The 25,606-nt window shown below is 41.9% G+C and overlaps 1 protein-coding gene across 1 annotated transcript in view; it reads left to right on the top strand.

Moving 5' to 3' along the window:
* apc2 (APC regulator of WNT signaling pathway 2) overlaps window positions 1–25,606 on the top strand; it is a 62,070-nt gene that overhangs the window by 1,830 nt on the left and 34,634 nt on the right. Inside the window, exons 2-4 of the mRNA XM_067230348.1 lie at window positions 23,057–23,147; window positions 23,442–23,754; window positions 24,907–25,015. Of these exons, the coding sequence (XP_067086449.1) occupies window positions 23,057–23,147; window positions 23,442–23,754; window positions 24,907–25,015 (513 nt within the window). The remainder of the gene's footprint in view (window positions 1–23,056; window positions 23,148–23,441; window positions 23,755–24,906; window positions 25,016–25,606) is intronic.

Below are 25,606 nucleotides of genomic sequence, written 5' to 3'. Positions count from 1 at the left end.
CGTCATGCGTGATGTGATTTGATTTTGTTCACGGTGCAGCCAGTTTTCCCTAGGCTACTTATAGGCGGTTAGGTAATCAATGGTTCTCTGATGAAAATTATTATTAATAATAAAATTATACTAAATGGAGAGCAGGTATATTTGCCTCTTTTTTTTGTTGATCCAAAAAATGATCTGATCTGTGACTCAACTGGATCGGATCAACAGTTTTGGTCCGTAGCACCACTAATCAGAAATATACTGTATATATGTAGTATGTGTATGTATGTATATTAGGCTATATATATTTTATAACAAGGTACCTGGATGGTGCATGCATGCAGGGGCGGTGCCAGAGAATTTAATGCAGAGAATATAATGAAGATGCTGAGGGGGTGCTAGGTCATTGACAGGGGGAGCTGCGCAATTATATATATATATATATATAATATAAATACTATCAGGGCCAGAGTGGGACCCATTTTCAGCCCGGGAGTGTAATGGCCTAAACCAGCCAATCCCCACCAGGGGCCAAGCCATACGTTGAACATTCGGGGCTTAACAAGAACCTAGGACCTAGTCAAGGTTTTTATGTGAGCTGAAATCGGAACTTCACATTAATGCGAGCGAGCTAGATGTTTTGCATAAATTTCAGTGCAAAATAATTTTTGGAGCTTTATGTAATATAAACATTACGTTGGACTCATATTGTTATATTTTCGGGAAATTACGACCCAAATTTTTACCTGATGAAATACTAGCTAGCTAAGAAAAAGACAATATGTACCAGAGCATTGGCAATTTGACTAGAATTGATGATGTGGAGGTTGAACAAGTACTTTAGAGGGTGACAGATTTTCAATTGAGAAATACCATATTTCTTCGAATAAACGCCGCCCTCGAATGAACGCAGCCCTCGAATAAACGCTGCACCAAAAATGAACGTTGTGTAATAAACGCCACCCTCGAATAAACGCTGCACCAAAAAAAAAGAAAATGATTATTTAATTGTAGTGCTGTCAGTTAAACGCGTTATTAACGGCGGTAATGCAAACCCATTTTAACTGCGTCAATTTTTTTATCTCGAGATTAACGTTCTTTTCTTAGTTTTTTTCACATGCTGTTGCAACAACTACTGACGTTAGAAAACTACAACACCACACCGGATCTAGCTAGACCGGAAACAAAACAACAGGCACTCCACACACACTTGTTTGGGCTTGCGAGCCGGCTAAAGAGTAGTAGGATAACGTTATGTTTTGAGTGGATGGCAAGCGCAAGACGCCGAAATGGATGTCAATAAGATTCTGAATGGAAAGTTTACTGTAAAAAAGTTGCTAAATGGTTCCATTGACAAGACCAAAGTGATCTGTGTGTTTTGTCGTTGTGAACTGAGTTATCATCGCAGCATGTCCAGTCTGAAATACCACTTGATGGCCAAGCACACAGCTGATGCGAATTCTCCGCCCCCTCATCAAAGCCAGGCGATTGCAAAGTTGTTTTCAATAAAAAACATTTGCACCAAGCAATCCGATCCACTTTTCCATGTTGATAAGAGCATTAAAATGAGAAAAAATAATGGGACAAAAAGAAATCAAGGGACATTTAGAATAGATAAAAATGTGCGATTCATTGCGATTAATCGCGAGTTAACTATGACATTAATTGCGATAAAATATTTTAATCGTTTGACAGCACTATTTAATTGGTTAAATTCAACCCCAGTATTTATTACACATGTACATAACTTTCTGCACAGCTTTCTGTTTGAAAGCTAACATGTATGAACGTTTCGGCTTGCTGCTTCAGATTTCTACACAATGTAGAAAACTTGTATTTGAGACAGTTGTACTACCAACGCACACCTAATTGATAGCCAATGAGAAAGGGAGTTGGCGTACTCATAGACAAACAAAGAATAGACAAGGAGGTCAGGGTAGTAAATGAAACCTGTGTTTTTAGCTGCATGATTCATTTATCACAATGCCAGCAACAAAGTTGTCTATGGCTGCACTGCAGCTACAATTCACAAAATCTGTCTCACTAATTAAACGCTGCCCTCGAATAAACGCCGCCCCCGAATAAATGCCGCACCAAAAATGAACGTTATTTAATAAACACTGCGGCGTTTATTCGAAGAAATACGGTATACAGTATAAGTACCAAAGCCATTGAGAAGCACTGTCACCACCATTTGCATCACGGGCACAGCTATCTATAATTCCAGAAATCTGTATGTCACCGACATCGTGGTCACTGTGCCCTATCTATAATTCAAAGAATCTGTGTGCCACCAATTTGATCACGGTCACTGTGAATCTATAGTTCAAGTAATCTGTATTTGTGTGTCTCACTGGCATCTTAATCATCGACTGTATCACAGGCACAGTGTTTTGAGAACAGCAGCATTCTCACCACATTGGCAAACCACATTATTTAAGTTTTTCTACTTATCTTCAGGTGTATTTTAATCACCATGACCCTGGTCTATATCAAAATCAAATCAAAATGTATTTGTATAGCCCTTTTTACAAGCAATGTTACAGAGGGCTTCACATACGCCCATAGAACTGCCCCTAAACCAACCTAAACCCTCAAGGAAGACAAGGAAAAACTCCCAGAAAAACTGGGATGCAATTCAGTGAGGGATCCCCTCCTAAAGAGACGTTTGGTGAAACAGAGGTGCAGAACACAGGCACAGGTCTATACAGGTTACTGCACTGTCTGCTCCTTTGTGCCACCACTGGCACCTCTTTATTTGCCAGCCAAATAATACATTGCCCATGCTGTTTAGAGGCAAAGTATGTAACGACTGCTATATTTGGAAAATGATTTCTACATTTTAGATAAGTATTAACTGTGTGCTGAGCTAGCCATCTGAATAGCTATTGTATGTAAAGCTAAACAGCTTTCTGCTACTTAAGCATGATCTTTTTCTGAAAAACATTCTTATGTTGACTGATTGTTTGTTACTTTAGCTGCCATTCTTTCTGCTGGTATATTAAAACACATTAGTGTAATTAGTTAAGACTGAGATGATGTACGTGTGACGATAATGTGTCAGTGGCATGTGGAGACTGCAGTAAGTCCCTTTTCATTGCTCGTCCCTGCTACTCTGGTTTTCTCTCTTTGCTTGTGTCGGTTGCAGGTGGGTCCGTCCCCTTAAGTTTTTCCCTTCTAGTGATATTTTAAAGCATTTAGCCTACTCATATTGCATAATTCATTAAGAACTAGTGATGGGTCGTTCGCGAACGATCCGGCTCTAGAAGGTGAACGTCGGGAGCTGGCTCGCATATCTGAAGAGCCGACTCTATTTTTAATAGATTAATACAGCCTATAAAAACTAAATGATTATTAAATAATTTTAATTGTATTTCAAATAATTGACTAATTCAAAGAACAACAAAAAAATACTTGTAGGCTTAAAGGCGCACACGATCATCCTCACATTCTGTTCCTGTCAATCCTGCATGAGGGAGGGCAGAGCCAACTCACACACAGTCAGAGAGTAGTCAAAACTCGGAGGAGAGCCATGACAAATCAATGCATTTTTAAAGATATGTGGTTACGGTCGAGTATGATTTCATTTAATAATTTAATTCAAATTGTTTTCACACCTATCATAGTCAAATTCATAGTTAAAACATGTATTTTTTAAAGAGCCGTTCGGGAGCCAAAAGAGCCGGCTCTTTTTAGTGAGCTGAGCCATACGAGCCGGCTCACGAAAAAGAGCCGGAATGCCCATCACTATTAAGGACCCCCTTTGAAACAAGCTATTGTAACAACGTTGTCACCGGCAGTATTTCAGATGGAATCGCAATTCAAACAGTACCATCTGCTAACTGAAAATATGCCCCCAAAAATGTAAATAAGCTTGACATTTATTTAGGGGGAAATGGCTAATTCAAAAGAAGTTTGCTACGAGCAAGCTAGCTGCTGTTGCTAGTCAAACTTCACTGAAGGGATTGTTTGAATGCACCGGAAATGAGAAATGTTTCTTTTGACGTAAAGTTTAGGCTGTGGCATTGAAGACAGCGACGCACCACACAAGCTTGAGTTTAAATACATTATTTAATGTGACATTACTTACTGGACATGCATGTCTTGATTTGCTTAAATGTACATGTATGATGCTTCTAGTATACACGGCATGATACGATACTCGCTGTGCAACAGCACATTTATGCACGTCGTATCCATGAATTGTTGCTAACGTGTGCTGACGTTGTGACGTTAGGTTCCCTTTGTTGACACAAGGCACAAAACTTTATTTCAGCCTAAACCGTGCAACGGAACGTAAATAAAAATACAAGCAACTCAATCGCTACCAAGACTAAACTTTTGACACTGACGTTGTCTATGTAGTCCAAATATTGAGGGATCCTTAGGGGCGAAAATAAATAAAAAAGAATAAATATATATGAGAGAGAACAAAGGTTGTGCCCTTGCCGAAGGCAAAGCACACCCAATAATAAAGAATAAATATATATGTGAGAGAACAATGGTTGTGCTCGCCGAAGGCGTGAGCACACCCAATTAAATAATTGAATGGTTAAATACTTGAATAAATAAATAATTATATAATACAAAGCTTAAATAAATGACTAATTATATAATTTAATGCCTAATTGACATACAAAATGTATAAATTACAAAATAAATAAGGCACTAAATATATAAATGTTACAAGTATTTGTGTGTATATATATAGATGTACGTTTTCATGTGTTCATATTTATTTATGCTTTAATTTATCCACGGTGTAACTTGTTGCAGCAAAATAAATCTGTCGTCCCTCCTCAAAAGTCAGCGGGCGGGTTAAAGTCTCTGATTGGTGAATGAACAGTATTACACACCAGGCAGGCTCAACCAGTCGATCAAGCTCTCTTCGATCCAGAGGGATCCGCTATCGTCTCACTCTGCAGCCTCAATAGGGGTGTGCGATACTGCAAAATGTGGTATTGATCCTATACCAAGTAAATACAGGGCCAGTATTGCCAAAACAACACCGATACTTTTTACTTAGAAAAGCAGTTTATCTACTTTCGTGTACAGGAAAGCAATGCCTCATAATTTATGAAGTGTATGCATCATCAATATGAACATTTGAATGAAAATTGAAAATGTGAATTTTCATGATCATTGAATGATTTTGTAATTTTTCCTTTCATTAATTGTTCATTGTTATTATGATCATCATAAAACACAGGACAAAGAGTTTTGTCAAAAATACTGTTAGTGTGCTGACGAGTCGTATTACTGCACGTGCATGCCGGCAACAAATCACAGCATGGCAGGGGAGGGGCAAAGTGATCTTAAGCTAAGTTAGAGGAGCGGCAAGGCCGGACTTACCATTGGGCTTGACTGGGCTCCAGCTCATGGGCCGCGTCCAGTAGGGGGCCCCGCCCGTTTACGTTCACGCGCAGCAGAGGACTGAGCTATTAGCCAGAAAGCTAAGTTATAGTGGCAAGATTCATAGGCAACTTTGAGTACGGTTGACAAACAGTAAATATAATTTGACAATATGTTTCACAAGAAGACTAGCTAGCTAAACAGCCATGTCATTGTCCCCAAATCAATATCAAGATTTTCAACAAGGTATCGGCCATATACCAGTACTAGGCTACAGTACGGCTGCAGCCTGTGTAGCGAGTTGAATAGCAAATGGATGTGAGATGATCGCATCAAAGTTGACATATTCTCCAAACAGTAATTATAATTTGACAGTATGTTTAACAACAATACTAGCCAGCTATCCAGCCATGTCATTTTCCCCAAATCAAATCAAGATTTTTACGAACAAAATAATCGGCATGTCGTGTTGGCCACAGCCTGTCTGAAGTAGATTGACTAGCGAGGTGAATAGCGAATGGGATGTGAGATGGGCGGTTACGTGACACTGACACAGTAAATTCAGAAAACTAACATTTTCCAGATAGGTTAAAATAAATATTGAAGTCACTCATTGTTGTAATTACATGTTAGCTTGTTAAAGTCTTTCAAAATTGTAAACGGAGGTTTTGTCCCTGTTGTTATGGTTAGCTAGTTATTTCAGACACTTTGTACAGGCTCATACTATCAAAGAGTATAGAAGAATGGGGGGTCAGATGGCTGAGTGGTTATAGAATCGGGCTACCAATCAGAAGGTTGCTGGTTCGATTCCTGCTGGATAAGAGCGCCTGCTAAATGACTAAATGTAAATGTAAGAATAATAGTCAATATAAGTTATTTGATACTATGTAGCCAGCGCAATAATTTAGAACGGTGAAAAGACGTTTTGCTGGAACTACTTAGTAGGTGTACATTATCATCTGATAATGGACACCCCTGCAGCCAATCAGAATCGAGTATTCACCCAGACATTCACACAGATATAATGACTTAAAATATTTGTCATTGAATCGTTCATTCAGGAGATTCCTTCAAAAATGCAGATTCGGCCATGAAACAAATTAAGTATTTGAGTGAGTAATTGAATCATTCATTCAAACAAAGTTTTTATTTTTATAATTCAGATTAATTAAACATTTTAAATAGACTTCAGCAACATAATAAATTATGTTATTTTGTTTTTTGTTCAGAATCGTGATCTCTATTTTATTCTCAATTTATCCAGAATCGTGTAGCTCTAATACATAGCTTTGGTATCATTTTGTTCTATTTAACATTTAGCATACGCTCTTATCCAGAGCGACTTACAGTAAGTACAGGGACATTCCCCCGAGGCAAGTAGGGTGAAGTGCCTTGCCCAAGGACACAACTTAATTTGGCGTGGCCGGGAATCAAACTGCCAACCATCAGATTACTAGCCCGATTCCCTAACCGCTCAGCCAGAGTCATCTATAGAAGGTAGGGCCCGAAAATGAATGACAAGAGAAATCAAAACTTAAGTATCGATCTCATCACGCCAGTATCAATCAATACTGATACCACCGTTGGTATCGATACTATCGATAGCCTACTTTAGATCGATTCGCCCACCCCAGGGTTTGTACAGATACTGTATAATGAAATTCCAGTACTTTCAAGGACTTTTCAAGCACTATTTTGGGGGTTTTCAAGGACTACAATCAGAGATCTCATTTATCAAACATATACTTTATTTACTTTAAATTAATTCTTATTAAAAACGTGTTATTCAATCAAGAGCAGCGAGTGATTTTCTCTTTTTCTTTTGTTCTTTGATTAACATTAATGAGACGGACAGCAGTGGGTTTATTAGACGGCTGTCTCTTTAAGACCTGACGCACATGTCGTGGATCTGACACAAATCCTGTTTTCTTCCAGCTCTTCACCTTCATTTAAGACTTTGAAACTCATTAAAGACTGCTTACGACAATTTTCGTCCTCAAGTAGGCCTAATCAATACGGTACTGGCGCGCACTGGCTGAGAAGAAGCGGGTTTTCTCTCGGTGTGTGAGTCTGGTGTTTGTGCAAAGAATGCCGCTTCAGACAGCGCTTATTCAGAATCAGTCACGGAGCCAGAGGGGTGGCACTGGACCCCCCTGATATTGGACTAGCCACTCCAGGTGCCACCCCAAAATGTAATTTGTTATCCCTGGCAATTGGATGCTGATTGACATTTAATTTATCTTATTAGGGGCCAAGCAGCGAAGCTGCGAGGCACCTATTGTTATTGTTAGTATTATTAGGATTCCTCCGTAAGGAGGAAACCTATTGTTATTGTTAGTTTTATTATTATTAGGATTCCTCCGTAAGGAGGAAACCTATTGTTATTGTTAGTTTTATTAGGATTCCTCCGTAAGGAGGAAACCTATTGTTATTGTTAGTTTTATTATTATTATTATTCTAGTTCCATGGGAGTCAATGGCAGCCCCTAGAACCCTTGGATAACTTTTTGTTAAATTTGGCACACTCATTAAGGACAGTTCCTTCTATACCTACACCAAGTTTCATGTATCCCATCAGACCACTCTAGCGCCACCAATGGGTCAAAGTTGGACTTGTGTTTACACACGCAACTTTTGAACCGTATGACTGATTTACAAAAATGAGGTACCATTGGATTCCCTGGATGAAGACGAGTTCAACGCACCCTATGACGTCAATTTCCGGTTGTATAGATTTTCCGCTATTTCCGGTTGTATCAAAAACCTTTGAAAGCCTACTCCTCCTACAATTATTGTCATATCTTCTTCAAAATGACCATAGATGATCTTCAGACCAAGCCTCACAAAAGTTATCCCATGGCGTTTTGATTTTCTAAACCGTTTGTCCGGCACAACCAATCAAAATCAGCAAAAAAGTAACCAAACAGGAACTTGGGTCAAATCTCAGCAAATCTTTGAGATATCAACACTAAACTTGGTATATCGGTGGACGACACTACAACATGTTACCATGTGCAAAGGCAACTTCATATCTCAAAAGATGATTGATATAAAGCAAATCGAATTTATCGCTAACGCTAAAATAATGCTTTACACATCCGCCGGTCAAAAACTGATACTTTGATTCAATCACAAGTTCATATGAAGACTCTGAGAATGTTTAGTACACAAATCTGAGGAAAAGTTGACTGTAACATGAAAAGTCGATTTTATGTGAATATTTGAAACATGCATGCTTGGCTAATTGCTAACGAAATTTTCAATGAAATGTCTCCCCTGCTCTTCAGCGCGCGCGTGCTCCACATTCTCACACACTCAGCCTTTCCCTTGACACACGCGCGGGCTTGGCGAGACGCATACACAACATTTCAGGCAATTGTGGGCTGACCAAGCCCCCACTCATTCCTTGGCTTGAAGTGAAGGCCCTTGTGGATCTTGATGGTAATGCATTTTAGAAAAAGTTCTCAAAATCCTGAAACATTGATAGTATAGGCCAGGAGTAACTACCACACCACAAATGACGCACCATTATCCATAGGTGGCGCTACGGCCAAGCCCCAATTTTCCATTTACAAAGTGATGCCATTCGCATCCCATTTGTCCCAAAATTCTGAAATTCATTAGATATGCCTTATTTCTCATGAGGAACAAAAAAGCCTCAATAACCTATAACGGCCGCCATATTGGATGTTTTTGTACAATAAAGATTTAGGAAACACGTTTTTTTGCTACTTCTCCTACAATTCTTGTCCAATCTTCCCCAGAATTGGCAGGTATCATCGTCAGAGCAACCCTCACTGAATTCTTTAACAGATTTTTGAATTTCAAAACCGTTTGTCCGGTACAGCCAATCAAAATCGTCAACAAAGCAACCAAACAGGAAGTTGGATCAAATCTCAGCAAATCTTTGAAATATCAACACCAAACTTGGTGTGTCACGTGAAAGACACTACGTCATGTTCCCATGTAGGAAGGCAAATTAATATCTTCAAAAATGATTGAAATGAAGGAAATCAAATTTATTTCTAACGCTAAAATAATGCTTTACACATCCGCCAGTCAAAAAACTCTGATTCAATCACAAGTTCATGAAGACTTTTGAGAATGTTTAGTACACAAATCTCAGAAAAAGTTGACTGTAAGATGAAAAGTTGAATTTAGGTGAATATTTGAAAAATGCATGCTTGGCTAATTGTTAAGGAAATTTCCAATGAAATGTCTCCCCTGCTCCTCAGCACGCGCGCTCCACATTCTCACACACTCAGCCTTTCCCTTGACACACGCACAAGCTTGGCGAGACGCATACACAACATTTCAGGCAATTGTGGGCTGACCAAGCCCCACTCATTGCTTGGTCTTTAGCAAAGGACCATGTGGATCTTGATGGTATTGCATTTCCGATTTTGTATGCAATGGTAAAAAGTTCTCAAAATCCTGAAACATTTATAGTATAGGCCAAGAGTAACTACCACACCACAAATGGCCCAATATCACCCATAAGTGACGCTACAGGCCACGCCCTGGTACACAAAGATACAAGGCTTTCTGGAATGGGTAGGCTCACCAAGCCCCCTCCCTTCACTCCTTGGCTTGAAATAAAAGCCCTTGTGGATCTTGATGGTATTGCATTTCAGATTTGGTATCCCATTGGTAAGTCTGCAGCATGGATTTTTACAGTGACAATTTGTGAAGAATATAAATTTTTCAGTGGTTTGCAATGTTTGGAGGAATCCGCCATTGCTGCTTGCAGTTATATTTATTATTATTATTCTAGTTCCATGGGAGTCAATGGCAGCCCCTAGAACCCTTGGATAACTTTTTGTTAAATTCGGCACACTCATTAAGGACAGTTCCTTCTATACCTACACCAAGTTTCATGTATCCCATTAGACCACTCTAGCGCCACCAATTGGTCAAAGTTGGAATTGTGTTTACACACGCAACGTTTGAACCGTATGACCGATTTTCAAACATGAGTTACCATTGGATTCCCTGGATCAAGACGAGTTCAACGCACCCTTTGACGTCAATTTCCGGTTGTATAGATTTTCCGCCATTTCCGGTTTTATCAAAAACCTTTGAAAGCCTACTCCTCCTACAATTTTTGTCATATCTTCTTCAAAATGACCAGAGATCATCTTTAGACCAAGCCTCCCAAAAGTTATCCCATGGCGTTTTGATTTTCTAAACCGTTTGTCCGGCACAGCCAATCAAAATGAGAAATAAAAGAAACCAAACAGGAAGTTGGGTCAAATCTCAGCAAATCTTTGAGATATCAACACGTAACTTGGTATGTCACAAGGAAGACACTACAACATGTTACCATATGCAAAGGCTATTTCATATCTCAAAAAATGATTGATATAAAGCAAATCGAATTTATCGCTAACGCTAAAATAATGCTTTACACATCCGCCGGTCAAAAACTGATACTTTGATTCAATCACAAGTTCATATGAAGACTCTTGAGAATGTTTAGTACACAAATCTGAGGAAAAGTTGACTGTAACATGAAAAGTCGATTTTATGTGAATATTTGAAACATGCATGCTTGGCTAATTGCTAACGAAATTTTCAATGAAATGTCTCCCCTGCTCTTCAGCGCGCGCGTGCTCCACATTCTCACACACTCAGCCTTTCCCTTGACACACGCGCGGGCTTGGCGAGACGCATACACAACATTTCAGGCAATTGTGGGCTGACCAAGCCCCCACTCATTCCTTGGCTTGAAGTGAAGGCCCTTGTGGATCTTGATGGTAATGCATTTTAGAAAAAGTTCTCAAAATCCTGAAACATTGATAGTATAGGCCAGGAGTAACTACCACACCACAAATGACGCACCATTATCCATAGGTGGCGCTACGGCCAAGCCCCAGTTTTCCATTTACAAAGTGATGCCATTCGCATCCCATTTGTCCCAAAATTCTGAAATTCATTAGATATACCTTATGTCTCATGAGGAACAAAAAAGCCTCAATAACCTATAACGGCCGCCATATTGGATTTTTTTGTACAATAAAGATTTAGGAAACACGTTTTTTGCTACTTCTCCTACAATCTTTGTCAAATCTTCCCCAGAATTGGCAGGTATCATCGTCAGAGCAACCCTCACTGAATTCCTCAACAGATTTTTGAATTTCAAAACCGTTTGTCCGGTACAGCCAATCAAAATCGTCAACAAAGCAACCAAACAGGAAGTTGGATCAAATCTCAGCAAATCTTTGAAATATCACCACCAAACTTGGTGTGTCACGTGAAAGACACTACATCATGTTCCCATGTGAGAAGGCAAATTAATATCTTCAAAAATGATTGAAATAAAGGAAATCTAATTTATTTCTAACGCGCAAATAATGCTTTACACATTCGCCGGTGCAAAACTGATACTCTGATACAATCACAAGTTCATGAAGACTCTTGAGAATGTTTAGTACACAAATCTCAGAAAAAGTTGACTGTAAGGTGAAAAGTTGAATTTTGGTGAATATTTGAAAAATGCATGCTTGGCTAATTGTTAAGGAAATTTCTAATTAAATGTCTCCCCTGCTCCTCAGTGCGCGCGCTCCACATTCTCACACACTCAGCCTCTCCCTTGACACACGCGCAAGCTTAGCGAGACGCATACACAACATTTCAGGCAATTGTGGGCTGACCAAGCCCCCACTCATTGCTTGGTCTTTAGCAAAGGCCCATGTGGATCTTGATGGTATTGCATTTCCGATTTTGTATGCAATGGTAAAAAGTTCTCAAAATCCTGAAACATTGATAGTATAGGCCATGAGAAACTACCACACCACAAATGACCCACCATTACCCATAGGTGGCGCTACGGCCACGCCCCAATTGTCCATTTTCAAAGTGATGGCATTTCCACACCATCAGTCTAAAACGTCGGAAACTATACATGCCTTATTTATAATGGGAAACTATACAGTGGTGACCCATACAGTCCACCATGTACGGTGAACATTTTGAAAACGTACAAATATCTTCTTATGAACCATGACTCCAATTGACTAGAAGTTTTGTTTGATGTGTAGGCCACACGTAGTTATGCTTGTTTGCTACCACAATAGCTATGGGAATAAGAGTGAATGCAATGAGGAGGTTATTGAAACGCAATACTCTGAGTTGGTGCATGTCAGTTTAGGGAGAGGTAGCTTTTTAAACCTCTACAGCCATGCCCCAATTTGCCTATATTCAAAGTGATGCCATTTGCATCCCATTTGTCCCAAAATTCTGAAATTCATTAGATATGCCTTATTTCTCATGAGGAACAAAAAAGCCTCAAGAACCTATAACGGGCGCCATATTGGATTTTTCTGTACAATAAAGATTAAGGAAACACGTTTTTTCGCTACTCCTCCTTCAATTCTGGTGCAATCTTCCCCAAAATTGGCACACATCATCGTCAGAGCAACCCTCACTCATGTATTCAACAGATTTTTTATTTTCACAACCGTTTGTCTGGTACAGGTCCTCAACGCGCGCGTGCTCCACATTCTCACACACTCAGCCTTTCCCTTGACACACGCGCAAGCTTGGCGAGACGCAAACACAACATTTCAGGAGAGTGTGGGCTGACCAAGCCCCCACTCATTGCTTGGTCTTTAGCAAAGGCCCATGTGGATCTTGATGGTATTGCATTTCCGATTTTTTATGCAATGGTAAAAAGTTCTCAAAACCCTAAAACATTGATAGTATAGGCCAAGAGTAACTACCACACCACAAATGGCCCAATATCACCAATAGTTGACGCTACAGGCCACACCCTGATGCACAACGACACAAGGCTTTCTGGAATGGGTAGGCTCACCATAGACCCTGAAGCCAATGCCAAGTGCCACCAAGCGGTGCCATTTGAGTTTCAGCCAAAGCCAGCTAATATTTTGTAAGCCAAATTGAGCCACCATCTGATATTTTTTGGCTCAGCAAGATGAAATTATTTGCGTCAAACAATAATTATATCTATCACATAGAGACATACACACTCAAAAAATCAATGATAAACTAAATCAATTTTGCACACCGGATTCGCCACAGTCTTGTGCTCGTTGCTATGATACACAGGACTCACAGTGAATTGATGACCAATTAAAATTGTGCCTTTTCCGATAGTGATGATCATAGACATAGACAGTAAAAGAAGCAATGCGTTTTTCTCTCACGCTGAGCTGAAATGGCGGAAACAACTAGAAAAGGTAATTGTGTTCTTCTCACATACTTTCTTAATTTCTATTTTGCATACTCAGACGTTTGTTAGATCTTCAGTTTTTGGAAGTAAGAATGCTGTTTTGTCAGGACTAGGGGTTTGTCGATATTTTTGTACTCTTTTAAAACTTGAAAATATTGAGATCTAGTAAATCAGTATAACATAAACATCTGTAGACATGAAGTGGCAGCTTCAGGCATTTGTAGCTATTAACATTTTGGCGGCTGCAGCAGCCATTTAGGTTTTGGCTGAGCTGGCTAGCCAGCCAATAACTTCATCAGCCAGCCATTATTCTCAAAACAAATGGCTTCGGGGTCTAGCTCACCAAGCCCCCTCCCTTCACTCCTTGGCTTGAAATAAAAGCCCTTGTGGATCTTGATGGTATTGCATTTCAGATTTGGTATCCCATTGGTAAGTCTACAGCATGGATGTTTCTATACAGTGACAATTTGTGAAGAATATACATTTTTCAATGGTTCGCAATGTTTTGGAGGAATCCGCCATTGCTGCTTGCAGCTATATTTATTATTATTATACTTCTTAAGACTGGGTGTCTATGGCAGGCCCTAGAAGCGCTTGGTCGAAAGTTGTGAAATTTGGCACACTCATTGGGGACAGTCCCCTGGTCCAATTCACAAAGTTTCATGTCCCATACTTTGGCACTCTAGCGCCACCAATGGGTCAAAGTTGGAGTTGTGTTTACACACGCAACTTTTGAACCGTATGACCTATTTTCAAAAACGAGGTACCATTGGATTCCCTGGATCAAGCCAAATTCAATGCACACCATGGTGTCAATTTCCGGTTTATAGATTTTCCGCTATTTACGGTTTTATCAAAAACCTTTGAAAGCCTACTCCTCCTAGAAATTTTGTCAAATCTTCTTCAAAATTACCAGATATGATCTTCAGACCAAGCCTCACAAAATAATTTTGATCCTCACAACCGTTTTTCCGGTACAGCCAATCAAATTCTGCAGAAAAGCCGCCAAACAGGAAGTGAAACCATATCTCAGCAGTTCTTTGAGGCAGTGACACCAAAGTTGGTACGCCTACTCGGAACTTTATTCTAAGGGTGTCCTCCAAGAATTGTGTCATGTGACTAAAAGGGGGCGTGGCCGGAAGCATAAACGTGTTTTGGCTAATAACTGTTGAAGTTTTTACCTTAATAAAGTAATTTCTTTGTCTCTTGATGTCTTGTGAGATATCAAGCCTGACTATTGATAACTTTTCATAAACTTCGAATAGACGTGGCCGCCATTTTGGATTTTATGGAAAAGTGTAAAAACCTTTTGCACGCCACAATTTTTGTCCAATGTTTACCAAATTTGGCAAAGATGATCTTTAGACCTAGTTTCACAAAAGGAATCAGATGAATTTTCAATTTTCAAAAACGTTTGTTCGGTAGAGACGATCAAAAGCGATGGCAAAGCCGCCAAACGAGGCGCAAGAGCATATCTCAGCAACCATTTGCGCGATTGTCACCAGACTTGGGTTCCATCGTTCCCATGAGGAGCAGAGGAGGCCTGCAGTGTTATACCAGAAAAATAACTTTGAACTCTCAGTACTCTTGAACGCAAACATATATTTCAACCAAACTTGGTGTGTTGCATGAGTGCAACAGGTTGTTGTGACTTAATTGTTGCACAAGTGCTATGGAGGCCATGTCCTGCTCTGGACTGCTTGGCCCCTCCATTGCTGCTTGCAGCTATATTTAAAAGAAGCGTTTCTTTTGACACCTGGCAGTGCATTTTTTCAATCAAGGATATTTCCACAGTTCTTTTAACAAGATAAATTAAATGTCAACCAGTCAGTCACAAATCACTACGCCAGCATCTGATACAGCGCCAGCGACGGAAGACTAAAGCATCATATTACAGTTATTGTTTTAAGGTTTAGCATTGGGGTTTGAAGCTTCCTGAACAAAATGTTATGAAAACGTAAGCCTACACAAAACTTTTCCGATTAAGCCTCACTTTAAAATGTTGGTTGTTGATTCATGAGTGTTCTTGTTTTAATGGCTGTGGCTTTTTTTGTGTGAGTATACACTAATAGTTTTGATGTAAAAGATTCATCAAAGGATCTAACCTCTAACCTGATTAGACCCAGATTATATATATTCATGAAAACAGAGTGACCAAAGTCTCTCCAGTTTGTCAGTACAGTACAGTGTGTGTAAGAAAGAAATGAGTTGCAATTCAGATGTAGAGACACAGTCTATTCATAGTAAATGTAGAATGTGATTAAAGTAACCCTAGTGGACCATACTAGGCCACACTGAAGAACTCAGGCTTAAGTAAATTTCAATTTCAATTTCTCATCAGCAATCATATGAATAATTTACACTGCTTGGATGCCAGGCTAAGGTTACACACACATTTTCAGTCTTGGTCTGTGGATCCCCTGAAGTAGCCCTGGCCACCCCTTGGCCACCCCCTATATAAAAGTCTGGTTCCGCCACTGTTCAGAACCAAATTGATTTCTACTTTGGCCCTTATCGTGCTTGAAAAACACTTAAATGAATTGAGAACATGATCATGGGATTCATGGGATCTTGGGCCCTGGGATCTTGGGAGTCAGGTGGCTGAGCGGTGAGGGAATCGGGCTAGTAATCCGAAGGTTGCCAGTTCGATTCCCTGCAGTGCCAACTGACGTTGTGTCCTTGGGCAAGGCACTTCACTCTACTTGCCTCGGGGGGAATGTCCCTGTACTTACTGTAAGTCGCTCTGGATAAGAGAGTCTGCTAAATGTAAATGTAAATGTATCATATGCTATAACTCAAACCAAATAAAAAACGGATGGTGCTTTAATTAAATTAGCAAGAGGTTGGATGGGCTGAGGCGTTAGTTTTGAGCGAAAAGACTGTATTTATGTTTTTTTTATTTTTATGAACACTTCAAAATCGTCGTCGTCGTCATCTGCCGCTTGTCCGGGGGTCGGATCGCGGGGGCAGCAACCTAAGCAGGGAGGCCCAGACATCCCTCTCCCAGGCCACTTCCACCAGCTCTTCCTGGAGGACCCTGAGGCGTTCTCAGGCCAGCCGAAAGACATAGTCCCTCCAGCGTGTCCTGGGTCTTCCCCGGGGCCTCTTCCCAGTGGGACGTGCCTAGAACACCTCACCCGGGAGGCATCCAGGAGGCATCCTGATCAGATGCCCGAGCCACCTCAACTGGCTCCTCTCGACGCGGAGGAGCAGCGGTTCTACTCTCGGTCAACCCTCCCGGATGACCGAGCTTCTCACCCTATCTCTAAGGGAGAGCCCGGACACCCAGCGGAGAAAACTCATTTCGGCCGCTTGTATTCGCAATCTTGTTCTTTCGGTCACTACCCACAGTTCGTGACCATAGGTGAGGGTAGGAACAAAGATCGAGGTAAATAGAGAGCTTCGCCTTTCGACTCAGCTCCTTCTTCACCACGACGGACCGATGCAGAGCCCGCATCACTGCAGACGCCGCACCGATCCGCCTGTCGATCTCGCGCTCCATTCTTCCCTCACTCGTGAACAAGACCCCGAGATACTTGAAGCAACGTGGGACCCCCTTCCAGTGGGCTCACCACTTACAGGAGGGGTCATGGGGGTCGGGTGCAGTGTGAGACGGGCGGCGGCCGAAGGCGGGGGCCTTGGCGGTCCGATCCTCGGCTGCAGAAGCTAGCTCTAGGGACGTGGAACGTCACCTCGCTGGCGGGAAAGGAGCCTGAGCTGGTGCGCGAGGTAGAGAGGTTCCGGCTAGATATAGTCGGCCTCGCCTCGACGCATAGCATCGGCTCCGGAACCAGTCTCCTTGAGAGGGGCTGGACTCTCTTCCACTCTGGAGTTGCCCTTGGTGAGAGGCGTCGAGCTGGGGTGGGAATACTTGTTTTCCCTCGGTTTGGTGCCTGTACGTTGGGGTTCACCCCGGTGGACGAGAGGGTAGCCTCCCTCCGCCTTCGGGTGGGGGGACGGGTTCTCACTGTTGTTTATGCTTACGCACCAAATGGCAGTTCAGAGTACCCACCCTTTTTGGAGTCTCTGGGGGGGGGGGGGTGCTGGAAAGCGCTCCTCCCGGAGATGCCCTTGTCCTCCTGGGGGACTTCAATGCTCATGTGGGCAACGACAGTGAGACCTGAAGGGGCGTGATTGGGAGGAACGCCCCCCCCGATCTGAACCTGAGCAGTGTTTTGTTGTTGGACTTCTGTGCTAGACACGGCTTGTCCATAACGAACTCCATGTTCAAGCATAAGGGTGTCCATATCTGCACTTGGCACCAGGACACCCGAGGTCTCAGTTCGATGATCGACTTTGTGGTTGTGTCATCGGACCTGAGGCCGAATGTCTTGGACACTCGGGTGAGGAGAGGGGCGGAGCTGTCAACTGATCACCACCTGGTGGTGAGTTGGCTACGATGGTGGGGGAGGACGCCGGTCAGGCCTGGCAGGCCCAAACATAATGTGAGGGTCTGCTGGGAACGGCTGGCAGAATCCCCTGTCAGAAGGAGCTTCAACTCCCACCTCCGGGAGAGCTTTGATCATGTCTCGGGGGGGGCCGGGGATATTGAGTCCGAATGGGCCATGTCCCGGGCCTCCATTGTTGAGGCAGCTGACCGGAGCTGCGGCCGCAAGGTGGTCGGTGCATGTCGCGGCGATAACCCTCGAAACCCGGTGGTGGACGCCGGAGGTGAGGGATGCCGTCAAGCTGAAGCAGGAGGCCTATTGGACTTTATTGGCTGGTAGGACTCCAGAGGCAGCTGATGTGTACCGGCAGGCCAAGCGGAATGCGGCTTTGGCGGTCGCGGAGGCAAAAACCCGGGCATGGGAGGAGTTCGGCGAGGCCATCGAGAACGACTTCCGAACGGCTTCGAAAAGGTTCTGGACCACCATCCGGTGACTCAGGAGGGGGAAGCAGTGCACTGTCAACGTTGTATATGAGATGGGATGGTGCGCTGCTGACCTCGACGGTGGACGTCCTGGATCGGTGGAAGGAATACTTTGAAGACCTCCTTAATTCCACCAACACGCTTACCGACGTGGAGGCAGAGTCTGGGGACATCGGGGGGGGGCCCTTCTATCTCTGGGGCTGAGGTCGCAGAGGTGGTTAAAAAGCTCCGCGGTGGCAGGGCCCCGGGGGTGGATGAGGTCCGCCCGGAGTTCCTTAAGGCTCTGGATGTTGTAGGGCTGTCTTGGTTGACACAACTCTGCAACATTGCGTGGACATCAGGGACAGTGCCTCTGGACTGGCAGACCGGGGCTGTGGTTCCCCTATTTAAAGAGGGGGACCGGAGGGTGTGCTCCAACTTTAGGGGGATCACACTCCTCAGCCTCCCTGGGAAAGTCTATTCAGGGGTTCTGGAGAGGAGGGTCCGTCGGATTGTCGAACCTCGGATTCAGGAGGAGCAATGTGGTTTTCGTCCTGGCCGTGGAACTGTGGACCAGCTGTACACCCTCGTCAGGGTCCTGGAGGGTGCATGGGAGTTCGCCCAACCAGTCTACACATGTTTTGTGGATTTGGAAAAGACGTTCGACCGTGTCCCTCAGGGGCTCATGTGGGGGGTGCTCCGGGAGTACGGGGTACCGGATTCCCTGATCGGGGCTGTCCTGTACGACCGGTGCCAGAGTTTGGTCCGCATTGCCGGCAGTAAGTCGAACTTGTTCCCAGTGAGGGTTGGACTCCACCAGGGCTGCCCTTTGTCACCAATTCTGTTCATAACTTATATGGACAGAATTTCTAGGCGCAGCCAGGGCGTTGAGGGGGTCCGGTTTGGTGACCTCAGGATTGGGTCGCTGCTTTTTGCGGATGATGTGGTCCTGATGGCTTAATCGGGCCGTGACCTTCAGCTCTCACTGGAGCGGTTTGCAACCGATTGGGAAGCGGCTGGGATGGAAATCAGCACCTCCAAATCTGAGGCCATGGTTATCGACCGGAAAAGGGTGGAGTGCAATCTCCGGGTCGGGGAGGAGATCTTGACCCAAGCGGAGGAGTTCAAGTATCTCACTTCAAAATTACTTTGTAAATTCATATATATTGTCTTTAAATAATTCAAGCACTTTTCAAGTACCTCGTCATTAATATGACTGTTTTCAAGGGTTTTCCAGGACTTATATTTCAAAAAGTAAAATTCAAGTGCTTCAAGCACCTTGTACGAACCCTGCCCACCCCTATCTCTACCAACTCGCAGAGGATTGTGAACACATTTTTATTGATGTGTGTGTCAGTCAGGGCCGATATCATTGCTATAATTTCAGCGAAGCTCTCAATATCATGTAAAAAAAAAGTGAATTGGCAGTTGCCAAACAGATTTATTTTGCTGCAGCAAATTACACCGTGGATAAATGAAAGTATAAATAAATAAATGTGAACAAATGAAAACGTAAATCTATATAGGGTATATACACACAGGTACATGTAATATTTATATATTTAGTGTCTCATTTAATACATTTTATTATATAATTATTTATTTATTCAAGTATTTAGCCATTCAATTATTTAATTATTTATTTATTTAGTCCCCTATAATCCTCCATACGTACATACATCTACAGGCTCTTGCGCTTTCTCACATTCTGTGTTTTTCTGTCTGATATATCAAAACCTTATCAGTCCCCAAAACATTACTACACTGGGTTGCTATTGTTAGGAAAACTATGTACTTTGAAAAATACTATCCAGGAATGTAAAGGCATTTCATTGAAAGTTTTTTTAGTTACCAAATAACTGACAGTAATTATGTATTAGTCAGTATGTATTAGTATGATGGCGTTTTTCCATTGCGCAAATCTGGGGCCTCATGTATAAACGTTGCGTACGCACAAAAAGCTTGCGTACGCTGGTTTTCACGCACACTTTGTGATGTATAAAGATTTACTTGACGTGAGAATGTGCGGCCGTCACGGAAAGTTTTGAGCAGACGTGAGAATGTGCGGACCGTCCGCAAAATCTTGTCTGGCTCTGTAACATGGCGAATTCTAACTGAAAAGTGCCGAAACTCACCAAACATTACAAAATAAAGTTTCCACTACAGTTGTAGTGTCATACGTAGGCATAACGTTAGTTATTCAAAAAACATATTTGGGCTACCTACGGTAATAAAAGTTTGATCATTAATGTGGATGATCACATCAAAATGCCAAAACCCAAAATGCTATATAAGCCTTCTGTTTAATCCGCCACCACTTAATAACTTCTGTTAAACTTTAGGGTGTCAAACGAACGTCAAAATCACTCAGGAAATGCATGTCACGCTAACCCTATAGCTGCCATGCTGTTACGATGCGCCACCACTCGTTTCTTCATTTAAAGTTTTACATCGGACCATTTCTTCTTAATTTCTGCCATGGTCCGGTTCTCTGAACCCACAGCATTTATGGCCCTATAATAATAATAATGATTTTATTTGTAATGCACTTTACATTTAGCTAAATCTCAAAGTGCTACAGGTTAAAAACAAGAAAGGGCGCAAATAGTGATAGTTTTCCACTCCGCTGACTTTCTTTTGTCGCTAATACCTGATGACAGGCCGCCAAACAGGACACATTTTCTCGCCTCCACCTCTGTTGTCAGAACATCTCACAGTCACCGTATTTCTTCGAATAAATGACACAGCGTTTAACGTAAATTTTTGGTGCGGCGTTTATTCGAGGGCAGCGTTTATTCGAAGAAATACGGTAATTCAGACAAAGAAATTACCTCCAGAGCGCATTTATAGTCCATCTGCATATTCATTTATGGGAGGAGGCAAGGCGGGGTCAGTGGCTCGTTCACGTGCGGTCAATGTCGACCGATTATGTCATTGATTGTGATTTATAAAGGAAAGGTGCGCAGGACCTGGCGTACGACCGGTTTTATACATGTGAATATTTCTGTGCGTAGGTACTTTTCGAGTTTTGGCCGTACGCCATCTACTGGTATGAAAGCTGCGCAATCCTTTATACATGAGGCCCCAGGTACCTAATGCCTAGGCGCCGGTAGGTTCCAGGCGAGCCGAAGAGAAACCAAAAGGTGACTTGAAAAAACACTGCAGACTACTGATCGGTCAGAGAATTGTGACACTGGACTTACTGCACATACCCACCATTGTCATCTCCATTTTTATTTAAAAATATATATATTTCAAACCCAGTGTTTCCTCTATGTTGATTTCTGCCGCTACGGTATCAGAAATCGGGCTGTACAAAATTTTAGGCCGTCTATCAGGAGTGAATGTTAGAGTGCTTGTCGGAGAATAGCACGGACACACGCTTCATACCGCAGTTGAAATTGCGTGTGTGCATCCTTGAGAACTGTAAGTCGTATACTTATGTTGTCAGTTCATTTAAGCCTGTTATCTAGTTCTTGCAAATTTAAATTAAGTTAACTGGTGATTTTTGTTGTTCGTATTCTTCCCCTGCTAGCTAAATTGCACATGTCTGTTGATTCGATAGCGATTGCTGCCCTTGCTCACGTTTGTATTTTAGGTGCATTATTATGCTGAAGTAGTTTTAATTAATAAATAGTGGGTTTATTGTTTATTGTCGCTACAAAGCGTAAACAATGTAACCATAGCTATGAATGTAACGGTAAAATGATTCTGTTTACGTCACGCCAACCTTGAGCACAGGCGACTGTTTGCAGAAGTATAAATGCAGCAGCCTGAGCGACACTTTTTTTTTTTCTTCGTTGGCGACCATTTCAAAAGTGTCGGCGACATAAGTATAAATTGGGCTTAAGGTGTCTTTAAGTAGCCTAACTTTATTGCTTTAGGCGAAATAGGACGAAAATATGTGCAATATTACATTAGCTATTAGACTATTACATTCACCTGCTCCGAAATACCCTCATAACATCTCCACCTTCAATCCAAACTAAGATAGTGTTAAGGGCGGGAGTGTTAAAAGGACTGTTGCCTGGTCTCTGCGTTCCGCATTTGTGTTTCTTATATACTAGTGTAATAATTGCAATACGCTGTTCCTATTGGTCCAGAAGACGTTCTCAAAAGTTAATAAATCCGTTTATATACCTCCTGAAAGTTCGGAGAGGTAAATAAACGTTTTTACGGACCTAGCAACAAGCGGTTGCCTTGGAGATGTAGCCATTGACCTTAACAACGTGGCATCTGCTCGGCAACAAAGAAGCCTAAATGGCCAAAAAAAAAACTAAAACAACCAAATATGGTTTTTGCACAGGTCCGCAAACGCCCCGCAATCGCTTCCCGTTTTAAAGAAGTATCTGAAGCAGACAGAAGACGAATTGATGTTGTTGATATGTTGCCTTGGAGATGTAGTGACGTCATCAGTGCAAGTGCAGCTGATTGCTCTGACAACATGGCGTCTGCTCCAGATTCGTTTCATTTGTGATCTTCCAAGTTCCCACGTATTGTTGTAGTATATAAGAAACCAAATGTTTACTCCTCGACAGGTCAGCAAACGCTTTGTCGCCTCGATTTGTTAAAACGTTTGTTAAACGAAACTGTAGGTCGAGGTTTACAAACAAATCGTTTTAACAAATCAAACTAATTTAGACCTGGACACTAGGGTTTCTTAAACACTCTTTCCTTCTGTAGGACATCCTGAGACAGTTACAGAGCAAACTGGAGCAGGAGGCTGGTACTTTAGCTTCCTCTGGAAGGGCAGATGTGTTGGATCAACTTAAAGGTATGGGTATTCATGTTTTGAAAATACTTATAAATTATTGATTGTGCACACTTCAACTAATTTACCGATTGATCTGATTGACGTAAGTCTGACACATCTGTTTGACTTTGTCCATTTAGCTTATGTCCCAATTTAGTATGTCGAAACACAGTATTGTATTTTGCAGAAGGAATTGAGAACCACTCACTTCAAACCCTTCAAAATAATTCTGAATTCTACACTCATACTCACATAAAAAAAATAATAACGCAACCCCCCTTCCATTTTTCTCCTCGCATCCTCACAATATTCTAGAACTGCATATGGACCTCACCAACTACTACGAGCTAAAGCATCAGCCACACAACCTGCATGTTCTCTCAGACACCCTATCATGTCTGGCCAAACAGTCAGACGGGGATATAGAGACAACTCTCTCCTCCAGACTGGAGAGAACTAAGAGCCTTCTTAGGCCTTTGGCCCTTCAAAGCTCTAATCTGTCTGGGGATGACACAATAATGCACCCTGGTCACCCTCACATCCTGGAGGGAGCCCCACCCAAAAGAGCTGCGATTGGAGGAGAGTATCACATTACTGCCCAGTACTTGGAGGAGTTATGTAAAGAAAGGTGAGTGGCAGTTTATATAGATAAATACATTGTGAATTTGTACATGTTATGTTCAGCCCCTTAAAGCCTATCATTTAGAATTTCAAAGCCATCTAATCGCCTATTTAAGAAATGAAATCTACATGACAACTTGAGCTGCAAATTGATTTGTTTAGAGATTAGTAGTGGGAATAATTTCCTATACCTTTTTTGTGATGCATTTCTAATTCACACTATGATGTTGTTGCAACATCTTGTAAAACAGGTCTGCGGCATTTATCACTTATAACTGTGCATTTTTAGTTCTTGATTATCTACTGCGCTAATTATGTGTACCTAATCCATCCGTTTGGTTACAAATCTGCTAACTGAATATAATTAAATGTCGATTAAGAGGTTTGACTACTTTCCAAAGGCCTTGTAGGTTTCGGCCATCCTACAGTGTTTTCCTGATTAGTAGGCCTACTTTGTTACCACAAATATAAGCAACATATCAATATAACCAACATACCAGTAAAAAGTTTGTCTTGCATTAAAGATCCCATGACATACTGTTTTTGGATGCTTTTATATAGGCCTTAGTGGTCCCCTAATACTGTATCTGAAGTCTCTTTCCCGAAATTTAGCCTTGGCGCAGAATTACAGCCACTACGAGCAGTCCCACAATGACCTTTCCTCAGGACGTGGCGTTTCTGTGTCTGTAGCTTTAAATGCTATGAGGAAGAAAGAGGCGGGGCTAACTGCCATGCTTCGGTCGTTTGCAAGCCATGATGTCTCGACGAAAAACCAATATCGCGCTCGCACGGTCGTAGCTCATTTTCTCATTGGTGGGCCAAATTCTCTGTGCAGGCAAAGCAGAGAAAGGGGAGGTAACCTTCCTCCTTGTGACGACATAAGGAGAGGATTTTCAAAACCAAGCGTTTCAGCTTTCATTTTCTCAAAGGCGGAGAAGAATACCCAGGGCTTGGTTTACACCTATCAAAATTTCTAGCCACTGGGGGACCAAAGGCAGGCTAGGGGAACTCATATAAATGTTAAATAACCTCCTAAAGTGAACATTTCATGTCATGGGACCTTTAAAAAATAAGAAATACTCGAATACATAAATAATTGGTGACAATTGTTTTGTGTGGACATGCAGTTCTCCATGTTGAACTGAGATTTGACTTCCAGGACTATGCTGTTGAGTGAGATAGATAAAGAAGAAAGGGAGCGTTGCTGGTACTACACACAGCTCAAGGGATTGTCTCAGCGGCTAGCAGAGCTTCCATGTATTGACACGGTAAGAGCACTTTTACTCTTACACTGACTACATATTTGGTCATTCTAAATCAAGTCATTCTAAATAAGTATTTGCATAGAATATACTTTAATCATTTTATAAATGAAATATTATGACGCATGGAAATGTAGTCGCCGCAGAACAACTTCAGAGTATCCTTACATTTTATGTTTTAATTTTAATATGTTACAGGCTATGACAGACAAAGCACAGCACACACTGTGTGTGTGTGCCACCAATTTTATCACGGGCACTGTGAACTATCTATAGTACTTAAATGAATAATAAATTATCTATGAGAAAAACTGCCACATTTGTAACTAAAACTGACCATCTTGTTAATTAACACCTCTCCACATTTCTAACTAACTTCCAGTCAGTAATATGCAGAAAAGAGTCAATGTAAATGCCTGCTGAAATAAAGTCAAAGGTTTGGAGATACAAAATGACCATATACTCAAGGAGAACAAGGATCTTCAGGAAAGAGTGAGAGAGGAAGATACCATGAGGTAGTGTCTTCAAATCAAAGGCATAGAAGAGAAAAAAGGAGGCGAAGGCACGTTCATTTTCCGACTGTGCCTTTGCTTGGTG

This window comes from Osmerus mordax, chromosome 27, assembly GCF_038355195.1.
Source record: "Osmerus mordax isolate fOsmMor3 chromosome 27, fOsmMor3.pri, whole genome shotgun sequence".
NCBI lineage: Eukaryota > Metazoa > Chordata > Actinopteri > Osmeriformes > Osmeridae > Osmerus > Osmerus mordax.
The sequence above is the reverse complement of the archived record's forward strand: the minus strand, read 5'-3'. Positions and strand labels throughout refer to the sequence as shown.